General features: G+C 42.9%; 1 protein-coding gene across 1 annotated transcript in view; it reads right to left on the reverse strand.

Annotated features, from left to right (window-relative positions):
- Positions 1 to 16,013, reverse strand: part of PASD1 (PAS domain containing repressor 1) — a 267,352-nt gene extending 251,339 nt beyond the window's left edge. The window contains exon 1 of the mRNA XM_069205967.1: positions 15,933 to 16,013. Within this exon, the coding sequence (XP_069062068.1) occupies positions 15,933 to 15,949 (17 nt within the window). The 5' untranslated portion in view covers positions 15,950 to 16,013. The remainder of the gene's footprint in view (positions 1 to 15,932) is intronic.
- Positions 16,014 to 17,691: the final 1,678 nt, after the last annotated feature.

A 17,691-nucleotide genomic window follows, 5' to 3' on the forward strand; every position in this document is an offset into this window, starting at 1 on the left:
ACAGGTGTGTTGCATATTGATAATTCTTTTACTAATGATGGTCTGGGTAGGAATGGGACTTTCAGAACAGACATTTACGAACGTTAACTGGAAGCATATGTGCTGGGGTTGATACAAACCAGAATCTCCATTGCAGATGGCTGCTTCATGTTTAAACAAATTCAAGTCAAATATATTGAGTTCAACATCTACATGGCCCCTCTCACCAACATCCTCCGCCCCCATGGAATCACCATCATCTCATACACAGACAACACCCAGCTCATCATCTTCCTCACCAGGAACCCAGCCACCGCCAAGATAAACCTGCACGCCGGACTCCTCGACATCGCCACCTCAAACTAAACTCAAACAAAACAGAAATCATCATCATCGGCCCCAACAAGACGGCATGGAAAGACTCCTGGTGGCCCACCACCCTCGGACCACCCCCAACACCTACCGCCCATGCACGCAACCTTGGCATCGTTCTAGACTCATCTCACTCCATGACCCAGGAAATCAACGCCATATCATCCTCCTGCTTCAACACCCTTTGCATGCTACGCAAGACTTTCAAATGGATTCCTTTAGAAACAAGAAGAACGGTCACCCATGCCCTCATCATCTGCAGACAGGACTACGGAAACGCCCTCTATGCAGGGACCACAGCCAAGCTTCAAAGAAAACTCCAGTGAATTCAAAACGCAGCCGCGCGCCTCATCCTCAACCTCCCTCGCCACAAACACATATCCACCCACCTCAGATCCCTACACTGGCTGCCCATCAACAAAAGGATCATCTTCAAAGCCTCGCCCACGCTCACAAAGCCCTCCACGACACTGGACCGGCCTACCTCAACGAACGAGTAAACTTCCACATACCTACTCGACAGTTCCGCCCCGCCGACCTCGCCCTCGCTACAGCCTCCTGCATCCAATGCACCACCTCTGGTGGCAGATCCTTCTCCCACCTCACCACCAAGACCTGGAACTCCCTCCCCACCAACCTACGCAAGACCCAGGACCTCCTAACCTTCAGAAAGCACCTTGAAACATGGCTTTTTGAGCAGTAACCGGCATCCCCCCCACAACACCTTGAGACCCGAACGAGTGAGTAGTGCGCTTAAGAAATTATTTGATTGATTGATTGATTGAGTTAAGAGCTACTTCATAACCAAATGGTGTTAAGTCAATGCAATCTTACACAGAGCAACTGGGTTCAAATAAGTGATCAGTTCAACAATATCATTACGATTAATGTCAAGGGCCTGATTCACAAAGGTAAGTTTACGACTTTTCGGTATTCACAAAGGCAAGTTAAGAGTAGTACAGTTAAATCCGAACTCGGGCGGAATCTCCGCACTCAGGGCAGAGATTCACTTCAAGTGCGAAGAGTACACTCCAGGTGCAGACATAAAGATTCTACTCATAACTTACCTTTGTGAATACTGAAAAGTTGTAAACTTAGACTTTTGGTCTAAACTTAGAACAAAAGTCTACATTTACCTTTGTGAATCTGGCCCAAGATATTTATGAATACATCTAGCTCTTCAAAGTAATTTGGATGGGGCAGAAAAGGTAGCTCAATCATTTGGGAATCAGTATAGATCTGTTAAAGGCACCAGCAGAATGGACTAATTCAAAATGAATTGATGCTACACTGCCCAGTAACAGATATAAGAAAAATACCTAGCATATCAAGCTATGAGTTCTAGCATCCAGCCAATACATTTTAGGCTATTGTAATATTTAAACTTTTTGTTCCTCAGAGGACACTGTCTATTCCTAAAATAGTATGACAGTAATACTTGAATTGCAAATACTCAACTCTTGGAAAAGGGTGTTGCTCTGAAGTAAGATGAATGAAAAATCTATAGTGCATTTTTATGGCATCAGCACTTTAGATGAAACAATGTTCTTTTGGTTGAACATAAATCAATGACCCTTGTATCACTCAGAATCCTGAAGGTAATACTTTTTAAACAGGTGACCCCAGCATTAGTTAATCAATAAGGCTATATTTTGATGTTGTCTGTAGAAAAGACCGAGCTTTGAAACAAAAAACACTGTACATCGACAGAGGAGTTGGAAAGCAATTTGAGATATTGTAGGTGAAGTTTGTTTCCACGTTTTTTTAATGCACATTTTGAAGCACAAAGAAAGTTTTAGTTCAGGATCACAGGATCTTTGGTCAAGTTACAAAACCAGGATTTCAACCCAGGCCAGCAAATCACATTAACTTGTTGTGACTACAAATGTTTATCAATGTTTGTATATGAAAAACAGATACTTGCAGATCAAAATTTCATAATGACGGTTTTTGTGAAATAAAGGTTGTTCAGTGGAATTTTAGAACAATTTAACATAACGTTAAGGTAGCATCAACCAGTCTGGATATTGCATTGATATAAAAATCAATTGGTACACGCTGTGAAGGTGACCAGAATTTCAATTTCAAAACACAGAAAGAGGGTGGGGGGGCAGGAAGTATTATAGTTTCATATGTACTGATTCCCTCTAAGGCCAATGATAATACATAGAAAAAGTGGCAAACATCAATTATAATATGGTCATTACCACGAAATGCATTTACCATGCAGTTCGTTACCACTTTACCACTCATTTCTTTCACCATGCAGGTCGTTACCACTTACCACACATACGCCTTTACCCTGTGTATCTTTACAACAAAATGGTAAGTGTATACCAGTTAAGTATACCTATACCTATATATATATATATATATATATATATATATATATATATATATATATATATATAGTGTGTCACACACACACACACACACCCACAAATACACACACATACATATATATATGTTAACTGAGAAACCAAAGGTTACAGGGACGTTATAGTTAGAAAATAGAATTAACAAAAAAAACTTGAATGATGCAGTGATATCATCAATGATGTCATGACTGATATGGTATGTGGGGAAATTAGCAGTGCATGGTGAGGGTGCAAGTTAAAGTTACCTTAGGGCATGATTTTTAGTTCCTTGAGATAAGTTTAACTAAAACTGCAGAATTTCTATGGTTTTGTGTGTGTAAAATCAAAACCTAACTCTGTGAGTAGCTGTGTCAGTGATGTTGTGGGTTTGTGAGTGGGTTTATACGTGGTAGCGTGGGACTGTGAGTGGGTGTGCAAGTGGGTGTATGAGTGGCTGTGTGGGTCTGTGAGTGGGCGTTCAAGTAGTTTTGTGGGTTTGTGAGTGGGCGTATGAATAGGTGTGTGGGTATGTGACTATGCAGTAGTGGTTTTGTGGGCCTGTGAGTGAGTTTGTGAATGGGTGTCTGAGTGGCTGCATGGCGTTGAGTGGGTGTGTGAGTGGTTATGTGGATGTATAAGTGGGTGCTTGAGTGTGTGTGGGGGTGCATAAGTGGCTCTGTGAGTGGGTATGCAAGTGGTCTTGTGGGTCTGTGAGTGGTTGTGTGAGTGGCTGTATGGGTATGTGAGTGGGTGTGTGAGTGTGCAAGTGTGTGTGAGTGGGTGTGTGAGTGGCTGTAGAGGTCTGTGACTTGATTTTGTGGGTCTGAGAGTGGGTGTGTGAGTAGGTGTATGAGTGGATGCATGAATGGCTATGTGGGTCTGTGAAAGGGTGTGTGAGTGGTTTTGTGGGTGTTTGAGTGGGTGTGACGGGCTAAATGGGTGTGTAAGTGGGTGCGTGAGTGTGTGAATGGCTGTGTGAGCGGGTCTGTGACTGGGTGTTGTAGTGGTTTGTGGGTTTGTGAGTGGGTGTTTGAGTGTGTGAATGGGTGTGTGAGTGAGTGTATGAGTGGGTCTATGAGTGGGTGTAGTTTTTTTTTAATTGGGATCTGGACCCATAACAGATTCACACAGGAAGCCATGATTCCTCTTGCGCCCACAAAATATTGTTTCTGGACTATTTCCTGTCCATGAGGGGTCCCTCACAGACTCCTCTATCAGTCCTGTGGGTTCAGGGTACATTTTATCAGTTTTGAGATTTATTCCCTCTCATCCCCGCCCCCCAGGGACTGAGTGCCAATACATAAAATGGTGGCTGCAATCTTCCTGTCAGGTTGCGGACAGATAATTATAACATTGTTGTTGGTGTTTGAATCCACGGATCCACCGCATTGAATCGGCAGTGGATCCACATCTCTAGATGTACATACATAATTTTTCTTTATAATTCAAAAACTATTAAACAGATTTACACCAAATTACGAAAAGAGATCTTTCTCAGCCAAGATCTAGCTTTCTGGAAAATTTGGTCTAATTCCATCCAGCGGTTCCGGCTCTAGTCATGTCTAAAATCCCAATGGGAAATTGACTGGAAAAAATGCATTTTTGGACCCCCTTTTTCTCAGCCCTGGCCCCCGCTTGGCAAATCACCCAGAAACTTTCCAGGCAGCAGCTGAAGTGAGTGGCAAACTAGTTTTGAAAATTTCATGAAGATTCATCAAACAGCTCCAAAGTTATTAGCAAAACAAAAAATGCTTTTCCTAGGGCCTCACTATAACTAGTGACTGCCAGTATATATATATATATATATATATATATATATATATATATATATATGTAGTTGGAAATTGTCTTTCTGCAGGGTCACTCCCAAACTTTTTGCCTTCCTCCTTCTCTTTTTCTGACCTCATTTTTGCTGGCTTTAACACTGCTAATCAGTGCTAAATGCTTATGCTCTCTCCCTAAAACATACTGACATTGGCTCATACCCAATTGGCATATTTAATTTACTTATGAGTCCCTAGTAAAAGTACACTACATGTGCCCAGGGCTGTAAATTAAATACTACTAGTGGGCATCCAGCACTGGTTGTGTCACCCACATAAGCAGCCCTTAACCATGTCGCAGGCCTGCCACTGCAAGGCCTGTGTGTGCAGTTTTCACTGCCACTTCGACTTGGCATTTAAAAGTAATTGCCAAGCCTTAAGCTCCCCCATTTTCTACATATAAGCCACCCCTAAAGTAGGTCCAAGGTAGCCCATAGGACAGGGTGCTATGTAGGTAAAAGGCAGGACATGGACATGTGTGTTCTATATGTCCTGGTAGTGTAAAACTCCCAAATTCATTTTACACTGCTGTGAGAGAGAGAGATATGGGTGTTTTTAGTGTTTACCATGGGTGAAGGTATTTGTGTGGCAAAGGTATTTTAGGGTTTAGGGGAGGTAAGGGTATTTGGCTAGTATGTTTATTTTTAGGGTTTAGGGTGGGTAGATGTATTTGGGTGGGAAGGGTGTTTTTATGGTTTGGGGCAGGGGCTTTTGAGTTGGAAGAGTGTTTTTTACGGTTTAGGGTAGGTAAGGTTATTTGGATGATCAGGGTATTTTTGGTTTTAGGGTGGAAGGGTATTGTTGGGCTTTGGGATGGGTAAGCATATTTAGGTGGCAGGGATGTTTTAGGGTTTTGGGTGGGTAAGGGTATTTGGGTAGGAAGGGAATTTTTAAGATTTAGGGTGGGTAAAGGCATTTGTGCGGTGAGGATATTTTAGGGTTTTTGGGAGGGAGGGTATTTTCAGGGTTGGGGTGGGTAAGGATATGTGGATGGTAAGGGTGTTTTTAGGGTATAGGGGTGGGTAAAGATATTTTGTTGGTAAGGGTATTTAGGGTTTAGGGTGAGTAAGTGTATTTGGGTAGTAAGGGTGATTTTAGGGCTCAGGGTGAGTAAGGGTATTTGGGTGGTAAGGGTATTTTAGGGTTTAGGATGGGTAAGGGTATTTAGGTGAAAAGATTTGTTTTAGGTTTTGAGGTGGGTAAGCTTAAGAGTAAGGAGTCAATAAGGGAATGGATATATATATATATATATATATATATATATATATATATATATATATATATATATATATATATGTGTGTTTTAGAAGTTTTACTTACCTGATATATACTTACAATTTTGTTACAAAGGCATGCATGGTAAAGGCGCATGTGTGGTAAAGGCAATGCGTGGTAAAGGTACTGCGCAGTAATGGACACATGGTAAACACATGTGTTGTAATGGCATGCGTGTTTCCTTCATACATCCACGAAAAGTACTTGGGCCTGAGGGATCCAGCCATTAAGTGTTAACAACTTTGAAAATCAGTGGGGGGTGTGATCTGTCTCACAGACTGAAATAATAATTTTTGTAAGGAAGAGAACCCAACCTTAGCTGACGTGGTTCATTAAAAGGTTATTTCTCACACCATAAACCAGATCTCATGGTGTGGACTACAACTCCCCAGCAAGGAAGAAGCTCTTGAGAATGGTCACCCTATGTGTGCAGACGTGTGGCTGAAGGGCAGAATGTGAAAATGAAGGAATGAAAAGCTAAACCTACCTCTTGGTGGAACTAACCTCATCTTATTTATGTCCACAAGGAATAGGATTAAAAAATAATTGGAAGTTCTTCTACCCTAATCTGAGTAATGGGTCAACATATTTCAGCCTCTACTGTCCCTAAAATAGGCGACTTAGCCCCTCATTACGAGTCTGGCGTCACTTGACCACCAGACTAGCAGTGGCAGTTAGACCGCCACCAATGCGGTAGTCCAAGCGCCACTTTATGACCGACCACGGTCGTGCCGCAGGACTACCGCCAGCACCGCCAGGATTAGTTGTCCGGACAGTCTGCAGGTTGTGGTGGTCCTAATCTGCCAGGGCAGTGCTGCAAGCAGTGCTGCCTTGGGGATTACAACTTTGTTCTTCACCAGCGATTTCATGCCAGTAACACCGCCATGAAAAGGCTGGTGGAGGACAGGTGCAGGGGGACCCAGGGTGGCCCCTGCACTGTCCATGCACTTAGCATGGGCAGTGCAGGGCCCCCCCTGACCAGCACTGTCACAATGTTCACTGTCTGGCATTGCAGACAGTGAACAGTGCAAGAGTACTGGTGCACCCTGCATCCTACAGCATTGCCGCCGGCTCAATTGCGAGCCGGAGACAATGCTGTAGAGGGTTTCCCGCCAGGCTGGCGGGCTGAAACTCAGGTTTCCGCCCGCGGACCTAGCGGGAAACTTGTAATGGGCCCGGCAGGGAGGTAGCCATTATGGCGGCAACCTCACCCTTTCGGAAGTTCGGTTGACAGGCAAAACCATCCACCGAACTCGTAATCAGGCCCTTATACTTTTGTCAGGACCACAAGTTGCTTGCCACTTTGCATATTATTCTATGGAATAAAACCAATATAAGGTAGTGCTGGTTTTGGCCTTTTTTGCAGGGGCAACCCCAAAATGTTGGCCTTCACCCTCCTGTTTTCTGAACCTATCTTTGTTGCTTTTAGGACTCTGGGGGTCATTCTGACCCTGGCGGTAATTACCGCCATGGCGGAGGTCGGCGGTAGCACCGCCAACAGGCTGGCGGTGCACCGCTGGGCATTCTGACCGCGGCGGTTCAGCCGCGGCCAGAAACGGAAAGTCGGCGGTGTCCCGCCGACTTTCCGCTGCCCTTGAGAATCCTCCATGGCGGCGGAGCGCGCTCCGCCGCCATGGGGATTCTGACACCCCCTACCGCCATCCAGTTCCTGGCAGTTCTCCCGCCGGGAACAGGATGGCGGTAGGGGGTGCCGCGGGGCCCCTGGGGGCCCCTGCAGTGCCCATGCCAATGGCATGGGCACTGCAGGGGCCCCCGTAAGAGGGCCCAAAAAAGAATTTCAGTGTCTGCGTAGCAGACACTGAAATTCGCGACGGGTGCAACTGCACCCGTCGCACCTTCCCACTCCGCCGGCTCAATTCTGAGCCGGCGTCCTCGTGGGAAGGGTGTTTCCCGCTGGGCTGGCGGGCGGACTTTCGGCGGTCGCCCGCCAGCCCAGTGGGAAAGCCAGAATGACCGCCGCGGTCTTTTGACCGCGGAGCGGTCTTTCGGCGGGAACCGCGTGGCGGGCGGCGACCGCCGTCCGCCGCGGTCAGAATGAGCCCCTCTGTGTGCTTTATCAATGATAACCAGTTCTAAAGAGCTTGTACTTTCTCTTTTACACATGGCAGAAATTGACCTACACACGATTGGCACAATGTATTTACTTGTAGATACCTAGTAAAATGGTCCTACCTGTACCCAAGACCTGTAAATTAAATACTACTGTAGGCCTGCAACACTTATTGTGACGCTCACGTAAGTACCCCTTTAGCATGCCTTAGTGTGTAGTTTTAAACTGCCATTTCAACCTGCGAAATAAATCTTTTGCCAGGCCTAAACCTTCATTTTAAGTAAGGTCTGAGCTATGTACTATGCAGCAATTTATGGTAGATTGTCTTAAATCAAGTGTTTCTGGACATCTATATTCTAAGCCACTCTTCATCATCCAGAGGCATGCCAGATACCTCTTCACACAGTTGCCTACATTTTATTAGGCATTCTATATCTTTAATTTGCTCCTCTATGCTCCCACGTAGCTCTTGCTAATATGTTGCCAACCGCATTAATTAAAAGCAAGACTATAAGAGCAATATGTTTACTCTGGTTTATCTGTCTTTAGTAATGAAACAATAATGTTTTCTCCCTTTGTTGGAGGTAATTGTATCTTTACTAGCTAATACTTTTGAGTTATATTATCAATCCAGGGGGAAAATCGTGTACAAAATTAAAAGAATGAGGCCAAAATTTGGACAAGTAGACCATATATTTCTTAGATTTGAAAGCAAACTTATTTGCAATAGTTACAATTGTATAATGGCTTGAAAAAAGAACAATTCTCACCCTATAAGAAGGGATTACGCTAAATCCAATAGACAATTGACTGAGCAGTAGTGTGCATGCACCTTCATTTTAAATACATAAAAGGAAATAACTCAACAGTTTATGCATTATTTCTAGATTTTTCGTAGTTTTTTGACATAATTGATGAAAATATTCTGTTGTGTAAATTAAAGAATTATCAATTAATTTAAAAAGTATTTGTTCTTATTTGTGCATTTTATTCCCACATCAGCACCCAATAGACAACTATCCTGAGTGGAAATAGTAGTAGAACATACCAAACCAGCCCTCTCGTTCCTCTTTAAAACGTATAATATGTTATAAATGAGCACGTTCTTGTATGTGAACAGATCCTCCCATTCTGAATAAAATCAAACCACTTAAAGGTCTATTTTGCCTTCAACTATAGTTGGATTATGTGATGAAAGTATCTAAATGCAAAGTTATAAGTTGATAAAGCATGATAAACTGGGCAGAATAATAAACCATTCCACTTTCAAACATCTCTGGTCAAGTAGAACTTAGAGGCAAAGGGCCTTAGATGTGTGACTGCCAAGGTAAGAAGTAAGTCATTTTTCAGGATGGGAAGGAAATTGTAATCCCATTAAAATGGATGGGGTTGTAATGGAAGGTGTCTCTACTCCAGAAGAAAGTATATCCCTATGTAAAAATAATACAAAGAGGATATGCCATTGACCAAAAGTGGTGGAATTTGAGCAGGCATGAGTGCAAAACATGCAAATACATGAATGGAAATGCAAAAACAAGTATATAAAAGGCAATTCACAATTGATTCTGTACGGTATGTCTGGAAACCCATGGCCGGTATCGCTTTCCGTGCGCATTTCAAGAACATTTGCTGACTTGCAAAAAGTTGTAAATCTGCACCTATATGAGATTTAAATGCAGGTGCAGATCCGCCACGTTTGAATTGGGTCAACTATGTCTTATACATTAGTGAATTAGGGCCTGATTTAGAGTTTAGAGGATGTTTAGAGGATATCCTGTCCGCCGTATTACGATTTTCATAGGATATTATGCAATCGTAAAATTGCAGACAGGATATCCATCACGTTCATTACGGAGTAACAACATCCACCAAACTTTAAATCAGGTCCTAAGAGTTTAAACAATGGGAGAACGAGTGCCAGAAGAACAGGTAGAAACTTTTGGAAAGTACCTATAGAGTCAATTGCAAGTGGTCATAACCTACAGAAATATAGTACAAAAACTTCACTAAACCGTGCAATGCAAACAAAGACTGAGCATACAGGAACATTGGGGAATCTTGAATGGAAAACATTTCTCAGAGTCATACGCTTCAACCCAACCACCATTTGTTCTCCGACAAGGATCAGTCATAGGCCCTTTTTTTATTTTCTCTTTCCCTCTTTGCAACATCATCTCCTCCTCCTGCTTCCCATATAACCCCATAAAATAACACCCAAAACGTCTTTTCCTTCCCAAATTTTACACCTCCCCTTTTGAATGCCTGATACCCATCCATGCTTGCATGGCACTATGAAAGTTGGTGGTAAACTCCTCCAATCCCGAGGTTCTTTATTGCACCTTTTGCTCTCACCAAAGTCATACTTTTGCCCAGGATTTATGGAGTTTCACACATCGGTTCAGTTGTCCTCCTCAGTGCATCTGTGTGGATAGAAGCCTTCACCCCATCACAGTCACATATGCACAACTCCATCGCCTCAGTTCATGCAAAAACTATTCACTCTTAACAATCAACAGTCTGTGATTTTCAGGTTTCCAGCAGATGTGATTTCTAAAAAAGCCTGATGGTTAGCTATCAATAGTACTTCAGTGCACCTTTTGATAAGGTTCTCAGTTCTGCCATCTTCACTCTAGTCAAACTACTTGGGCACACTCCATGCCCCCAGCGTACTGAATTCCAAATGTGGCGCCTTCTTCTCACTGCTACAGAAAGTTTTCAAATCAATAATCTACCTGGCCCCTATCTACTTGTTCTGACACGTTATAGTGATACACATCAACCCGCAAGCTCAGATATGTAAATAAAAATCTCCTAAACTGCTGTGTCATCTCTAAGTCTCGAGCCTTCTACCTGACAGCCGTGCCACTGACTCACTCGAAGCGCTGAAACCTTCCCTGAAAAAGCATATGCTGCGGAAAGAAACACTCAGCTGTAAATATTCATGTATATGTACATAGTATGTACTGCACGTGACTTTTTCTCTTTTTAGCTCGGGCTGTACAAATAAATAATCATTGGCATATGCATGGGAAATGCCTTGTTCTTTTCGAGGGCTGCGTTAGTGTCCAAACCTATATATAAAAGCCTAGAAGAGCTCTGACCTAAATATTTGGGCATCTTGCTGCAGTGATTGCAGGAAATAGCCTTAGAACCGGAATTGCTGATACAAGAGAAAGATCAGCTCGCTATACCAGATAGGGAAGTCATTGCATGGTACCAGTGATTTCCCACAAGACCACACTCCCATGTTAAAAATTGAAAGAAGCTGTTTACTGCTGGCCATTAGGGTAACAGGGTGCAACCTGTGGAGCAAATGTACGACTCAGCTCCAGGGGTGGCTCCTTCATTAAGGTGGAGGAGTGTCGTCCCCCTGCCCGCAGAGGCAAGCGAAAAATCTAATGATAATACCATGTTTATTAATATTTAGTTTTTCCTAAGGGCATAGCCTTGGTCGCAGGGCCATAAGAAAAATGGCGGAGGAGTGGTGTGCACTGCTGTCAGTGTGCATGTCAGTTTGGCCGGCCGTTTTAGGATTACCAATCCGACATACGCATTGACATCTCTCCAACCCAGCTGCATTGCTGGGTGGAGAGCAATAGCAGACACAGGCTCCCAGTCCCCTCGGGAGATCAAAACAACCTGATGCTCCTCTCATGGGTATTACCTGCATGAGAGCAGCATCTGGATTGGTCCTAGGGGACTCTGATAACCTCAGCCTGTGCACACACACAACGGAAGAGTGAAGAGTGGCAAACGAAGAGAGGCAGGTAAGTTCTTCTTTGTGGTTACTTATTGCTCCCCCCATCCCACCCCACTACCTTTCCCTGACACCGGCCGCTACTCCTCAGCTCAGGTCTGGAAATAGGTAGAATTCTTGAGATTGATTTTAATACACTTTTCATATGGATTAACTTCTCCAGTACTTGATAATGTTTTGTAGACGTAATTGAGACTTTACTCATTCGTTTAGAGCTGCACAGAATATTCTCCATCACTCTTACTTCTGATTTATCTCTTGAATTTATTTCCACACAGTTAATTGTGATTTCCATATTTTTATCGCACAATCATTGCAGCCCCGACCTTAATGATCTCAATTCTCCAAGGAGACATCTTCACCTTCATGGACCCGGAGGTAGGCTTCTGTCGGATCTGGCTACGTTTGAGGGAAAATCATTTTTATATTTCTGGGACGTCTCCTTTAGAGACAAGGACAATCATTTCTTTGATATAAATTGATTTTAATGTCAGTTTAACATGCCTTGCGTGACGAATCAGCATTTTAGGCTATTTAAATTTATCAGGTACATCTTTGAACTAATACCTTGTTTTCCCGTTTGTGTGACTTCTCCGTGTTGGATTAAGAAAGCACCATTTGTTTGAGGCCTTTTTCCATTGCTTCTCTATATTCACATTCATTGCCAGACATGTTCTAGATTACTTTGGTCGGCCTTCAATTTTGATGTATAGCACAGTTGCTCCTAGCAAGCAACTTGTCCTGGTGCGATCCTTGTAACTATAAATAGGGATGAAACATCGACTTTTGCAAGTAGGCTGGGACACAATTTATGTGTCTGAATGCTGCTCATATGCTTATAAAAAGATCTTCTAATTTTAGCAGTAGAGTCCCCATGTCACTTGTAAACGGTTCTTGAAGACATATATACCTTTAAAAAAACAAAGTCACACTTACACACCAAGTGTGATCACAGGAGCACTCCGTACTTTGTATATTGTTTATTGGTTAATGCCCGTTGTAGCACTGACAGAATTCATCCTACCTTTTGAATGTCTGTTCGTTGAAATTATTTTTTGTTAATATTTTAAGTTTTATACATTTTGTTATAGTTAGATTTCCATCAGATACTGTTAAGGGAGCACTCAGCCATTTAAACATTAATTCCAGAACTGACCAAAATGGAATTCATTCATCAGGAATGAACTTGTAAGTGAGTCTAGTGCACCCATTAGCCACTGGTAATCTGTATCACAGCTGGAGTTACTAAGCTTCCGATTATTCCTCACACCTGCCCCTCCCCTCCATATCTTGAGAGCATTTCCATGAATCCAAGGTGTTTTGTTAACCTTTTAGGACAAACTGAGAGAAAAGGAAGTCGACGTGTCTTTTGCAGTACTCTTTGTAGTTAAAATATTTTTCATATGTAGTTGTGTCTGTGTTTTGAGATATGACCGTGTTTGCCTGCCCTATTCATGCATGTGTACTTATACGGTATGGAATAGACTAATGAAGTGTAGGACTAGAAGCATAGATAACCAGTTGCTTACCCTGGTAGCCCTTAGTCTATGCTCAGAGGGCTGAGCATTAGATGTTTGCATAGTTCTGCAAATTGAAAGTCCTAGGCTTTAACTCTTAAATGGCCATAATTAGTCATTCATTCTTGTTAGATCGGGCATTCTTAGCATGGTCTCCCCTGACCTTTTGCCATCTGACTTGTTTTTCTGACTTCATTTTTGCTGCCTTTAGGATTTTTTGCACTTTACCACTGCTAACCAGTGATAAAGTGCAGGTGCACTGTACTCTAAAACATGGTAATATTGGCATCTTTAATTTACTTGTAAGTCCCTAGTAAAGTGTTCTATATGTTCCCAGGGTCTGTAACTTAAATGCTACTAGTGGGCCTGCAGCACTGATTGTGCCACACACTGCAGTAGCCCTTTAAACATGTCTAAGGCCTGCCACTGCAGAGCCTATGTGTGCAAGTTTTTACTGTTATTTCGACCTGGCAAGTGCACCTACTTGCCAGGCCCAAACCTTCCTTTTTTATCACATTTGCCACCCCTCTGCTACACCCTAGTTAGCCAGAAGGGCAGGGTGCAGTGTACTTAAAAAGCTGGACATGTTTTCTTTTTAAGTTCAACATGTCCTGATAGTGGAAAACTATTAAATTCGTTTTTCACTCCTGCAAGGCCTATCTCTTCCTTTGGTTAACATTGGGGTTACCTTGAAGCTGCCTTTAGGTCTACCTTCCAATTGGGAAAAGATAGAAAATGTGAATTTTGTGTCTCTGGACTTACAATTTAAAATCACAACCTATGGTGAAGGTGGATTTTAAATTTTAATTCTGAAAATCCCACTTTTAGAAAGTTGGCATTTTCTTACTTTAACCATTCTGTGCCTCTATCTGAATACACGTCTGGAGTGGATGACAGCTGGGCTTTGTGCACTCCCTCTACAGAGTCACACACAAAGGGAGCTGGGTTTCGGCATTTACATCCTGATGGCCCATCACCAGACTGCTGAACATTCCTTGGTTAGATAGGAGGGAGGAGTGGATACTACCAGCTGAATAGTGCTGTGCCTGTCCCCACACAAAGAGCTGCATAGCATACCCTCCTGTAGAGTGTCTGGAGCCAGGGAACGAAGAGCTGGGACCTTGTGCACTTCTCTTTGAAGTTCCCCCCACTTCAAAGGCTCAACTGGGTTTAAATACTGAACCCCAACCCCCATCAAATCAGTATACGTCTGGCTCTGAGGACATTCTGCCAGGAAGAAGGACTGATGTGCTACTAGGAGGGACTGCCACTCTGCTGAACTGATTTGCTGTGTTGGCCTGTTCCCTGCTGCCTCTTGACTGGGAATGAGAAGGGCTGTTCTTAATACTCTACATCCTCTATAGAACCAAGTGACTCCAAGGGCTTGCTGACTTGCCTCCTGTTCTGAAGTCTCAGGGCCATCAAAGACTTTCCCCAACTTTGCTGTAGCTGCTGGGCTCTGCCGACTGTGAGTCCTGTCATGCCACGAGGTGCCAATCCAGTCCTGGGCCTTGAAAGGGGACTCTGCAGCTGTTTTCCTGCAAAACCCAACACATAGATGTGGTTGTACCAATTGGATCCACTGAATCCTACCAAGATGCCACTGCATGGCCCCTGGGGTCAAGGACTCTATCGCTGACTGTGCGACTCAGGATTGGCGCATCTCCACCACCTCCTGGTGCATCACCTTTGCTGCATGCCTCAATGACAATGCATTGGCTCCTTCACAGAAGTTTCTATGCCGCGCTTCGAGGACACCACTTCGATGACTGCGTGGCTCAACAACAACGCGTTCCCCCAGACTGCACGGATCAGAACTGACACATTGCCTTTGAATCACATCCTCGACATCAACGTAGCCCTCTATCCAAGGTACTTGCGCTGGTCCTATAGCCAGCCTGCCTTCCATTGAAGTTGGCCTGGAGTCTGGATTTACCACGGTCTAGCATAACCTCAAGTAACCTTTTAGTGCTATTGATTTGTAAGCACTGTATTGAAGTTTATTCTTTAAAAATTCATACTTTCAGTTCTACTTATTTGGATTTTTATCATTGTAGTCTTGCTTTACTAAGATAAATATTCTACATTTTTCTAAACTGGTGTGGTGTTTTCACTGTGTTATTGTAATTCAAATACTTAATACTTTACACCTTGCACTTTACAGTTTGCCTCTTAAGTTAAGACAGCCTGCTGTGTGCCAAGCTACCAGAGGGTGAGCACAAGTGAGCACAGGCTAATACAGGTTGTGTATCTGACTTATCCCAACTAGGATTTGGGTCCCTACTTATATAGGGTGCATACCTCTGCCAACTAGAAATCGGTGGTGTACTGCATTGTGTAAATTATTATTCATAATATTATTCTTTCTCCCTTCAGCATTATCATGTATGTGTGGATATATACATCTCTCTTTCTCTCTCTCTCTCTCTCTCTATATATATATATATATATATATATATATCAGTATATATATATATATATACACACACACACTCACATATATATATTTATACACACACACACACACATACATAAAAACATAACAGGTAACAGTGTACATATGATACAATAGTTTGTAGAAATATCAAAACATACCCTAATATATTAAATGGTACATCATTATTAGGCAGCAGTATATACCAAAGTACTAGGACCTTGGGCACATGCTTTTAAAGAAAACACACACATAGACACACACACACATGTCTTGATCCTCGAAAGGTCTTGTTTATTGAATGAAACGCCACAATTATTTTGATATGTTTTGCAACATAAGCCTACCTCTCAGGATTGCACATTCCCAATCACTTTAGATGATCTTAACGACTTCCATCAAGAGAAGCTGTCATAAGCTACCAAACTGTGAGACAGGAAACACAATCATAAAAAAAGAAAAATGTGTATGAGGAAATATGTAATGGAACTGCACAGCACAAATGTCATAAAACGTTATCTACAGCTACAAAGCCTAAATGAAAACACACACATTAACATGTACTAATCAAACTGAAAATAATGATAATGATAATGATCCCTGCATCGCAGTCTTTCAAAAGTGGAAGTCCAACAACTGATAGTTTTAGAAAGGCATAGTAAAACGTTCCAGTGCTCAGTGACATCACTGCATCTGAATGCGAGGGCACATCTATGGAGAAGGTGAACTTACTTGGTCCCCAACAAACACCGTTGCCCACGTGTGCACTCACCCTTCTACATGCACTCTCACATATGAAATACGTGCACACATCATGCCCTATTCTATGCTATGCACTTATAAAACGCATGGCTACGCAATGGGTTTCACAGAGCTAAAGGGCATGTCCTTCACAAAGTTGGTATAGTAGGTATTTCACTCACTCAAAAAGGTGGGTTTTAAGACGTTTCCTGAATTCAGTTTCTTTATTAGTCCGTCTTAAAAATGGAGGCAGGGACATCTTTACTACCTATCAGCTCATCCAGAGAGGTGTAGGGACAGTGAGCCAGCATGGTACAAGACAATGTACTGGGACAGTACATGATTCCGTAACACGGTTGGGCTAAACGAAAAAAATGAACTCCACTGCAACTGTGGCTAGTGTCATCCACTGTTGGAATCAACCACAGCATTAGCCATGAGGAACTGTTGTCCTAATTCTGTGAGCAGCAGTCTACTTATGTATGGAAGAAACTAGCTGCACACAGAGCAATCAAAGGCTGAGGAGCCCTTTGCATAGATGAAGAGTTTATCACACCCCTTTCTACACTTCCAGTGTGCTCTTTCAATGGCCCCTAGTTCAATCAACCACCTCCCTGTGGCACAGCAAGACTGGCTTTTTCTTGCTTTTTGCTTTGATGTGTTCTGCCCTCGCGAAAGCTGATCAGCAGATGAAGTGTTTTGTTCTTGTAAGAGTGCAATTTTGGGCCAGACTGATCCTTTGAAAAGCGTGATGACCTTCTTGATACAAGTCTTTCTGGGCTTGGGTAAAATCCTCTGGTGACCATCTTGGACAGACAGGCACCTGAGACTACTTACTTCTATTCAGGTGAAGGTCTTGTGACTCTTATCTGTTTCTCACACAGCCATCAGAACACAAGGATTTTGGCCATTATCCCTTGAGACAACTTGATTCTTTGTGGTGGCCATCTTGGGGTGACAATGAAAGCATAAATACCTGACTGGTCGTACTGCAAAGTTGCAAGACCTTGCTCAATTTCAGTATCAGTAGCATATTGAAACCCACTCTTAAAAGCCGCTGTTGATGGCCCATCAAAATAAAACTGCTGAAAAGAGCAAAAAAAGATGAGGAACCAGCTCTGCACATCCACGTTTACCTGACAATTATGGAAACCCATTTACTGACACAATTGCCCAGGGAAGAAGTGGGGCCATGGATGTCTTGGGATGGGTCTACTTGTAGAGAGGTAAAGAAGTGCTAAGCCCGCTAAACATGTTTCAATGCATAAAAGGAGAGGGGACCAATAGAGATGTTTCTACTAAGGCTGTATTTGATGGTTGTCCATTATGAGATAATTCTGAGCCCATAAATCATTGACAACTGTT

This window comes from Pleurodeles waltl, chromosome 2_1 (genome assembly GCF_031143425.1).
Source record: "Pleurodeles waltl isolate 20211129_DDA chromosome 2_1, aPleWal1.hap1.20221129, whole genome shotgun sequence".
NCBI classification, from domain to species: Eukaryota; Metazoa; Chordata; class Amphibia; order Caudata; family Salamandridae; genus Pleurodeles; species Pleurodeles waltl.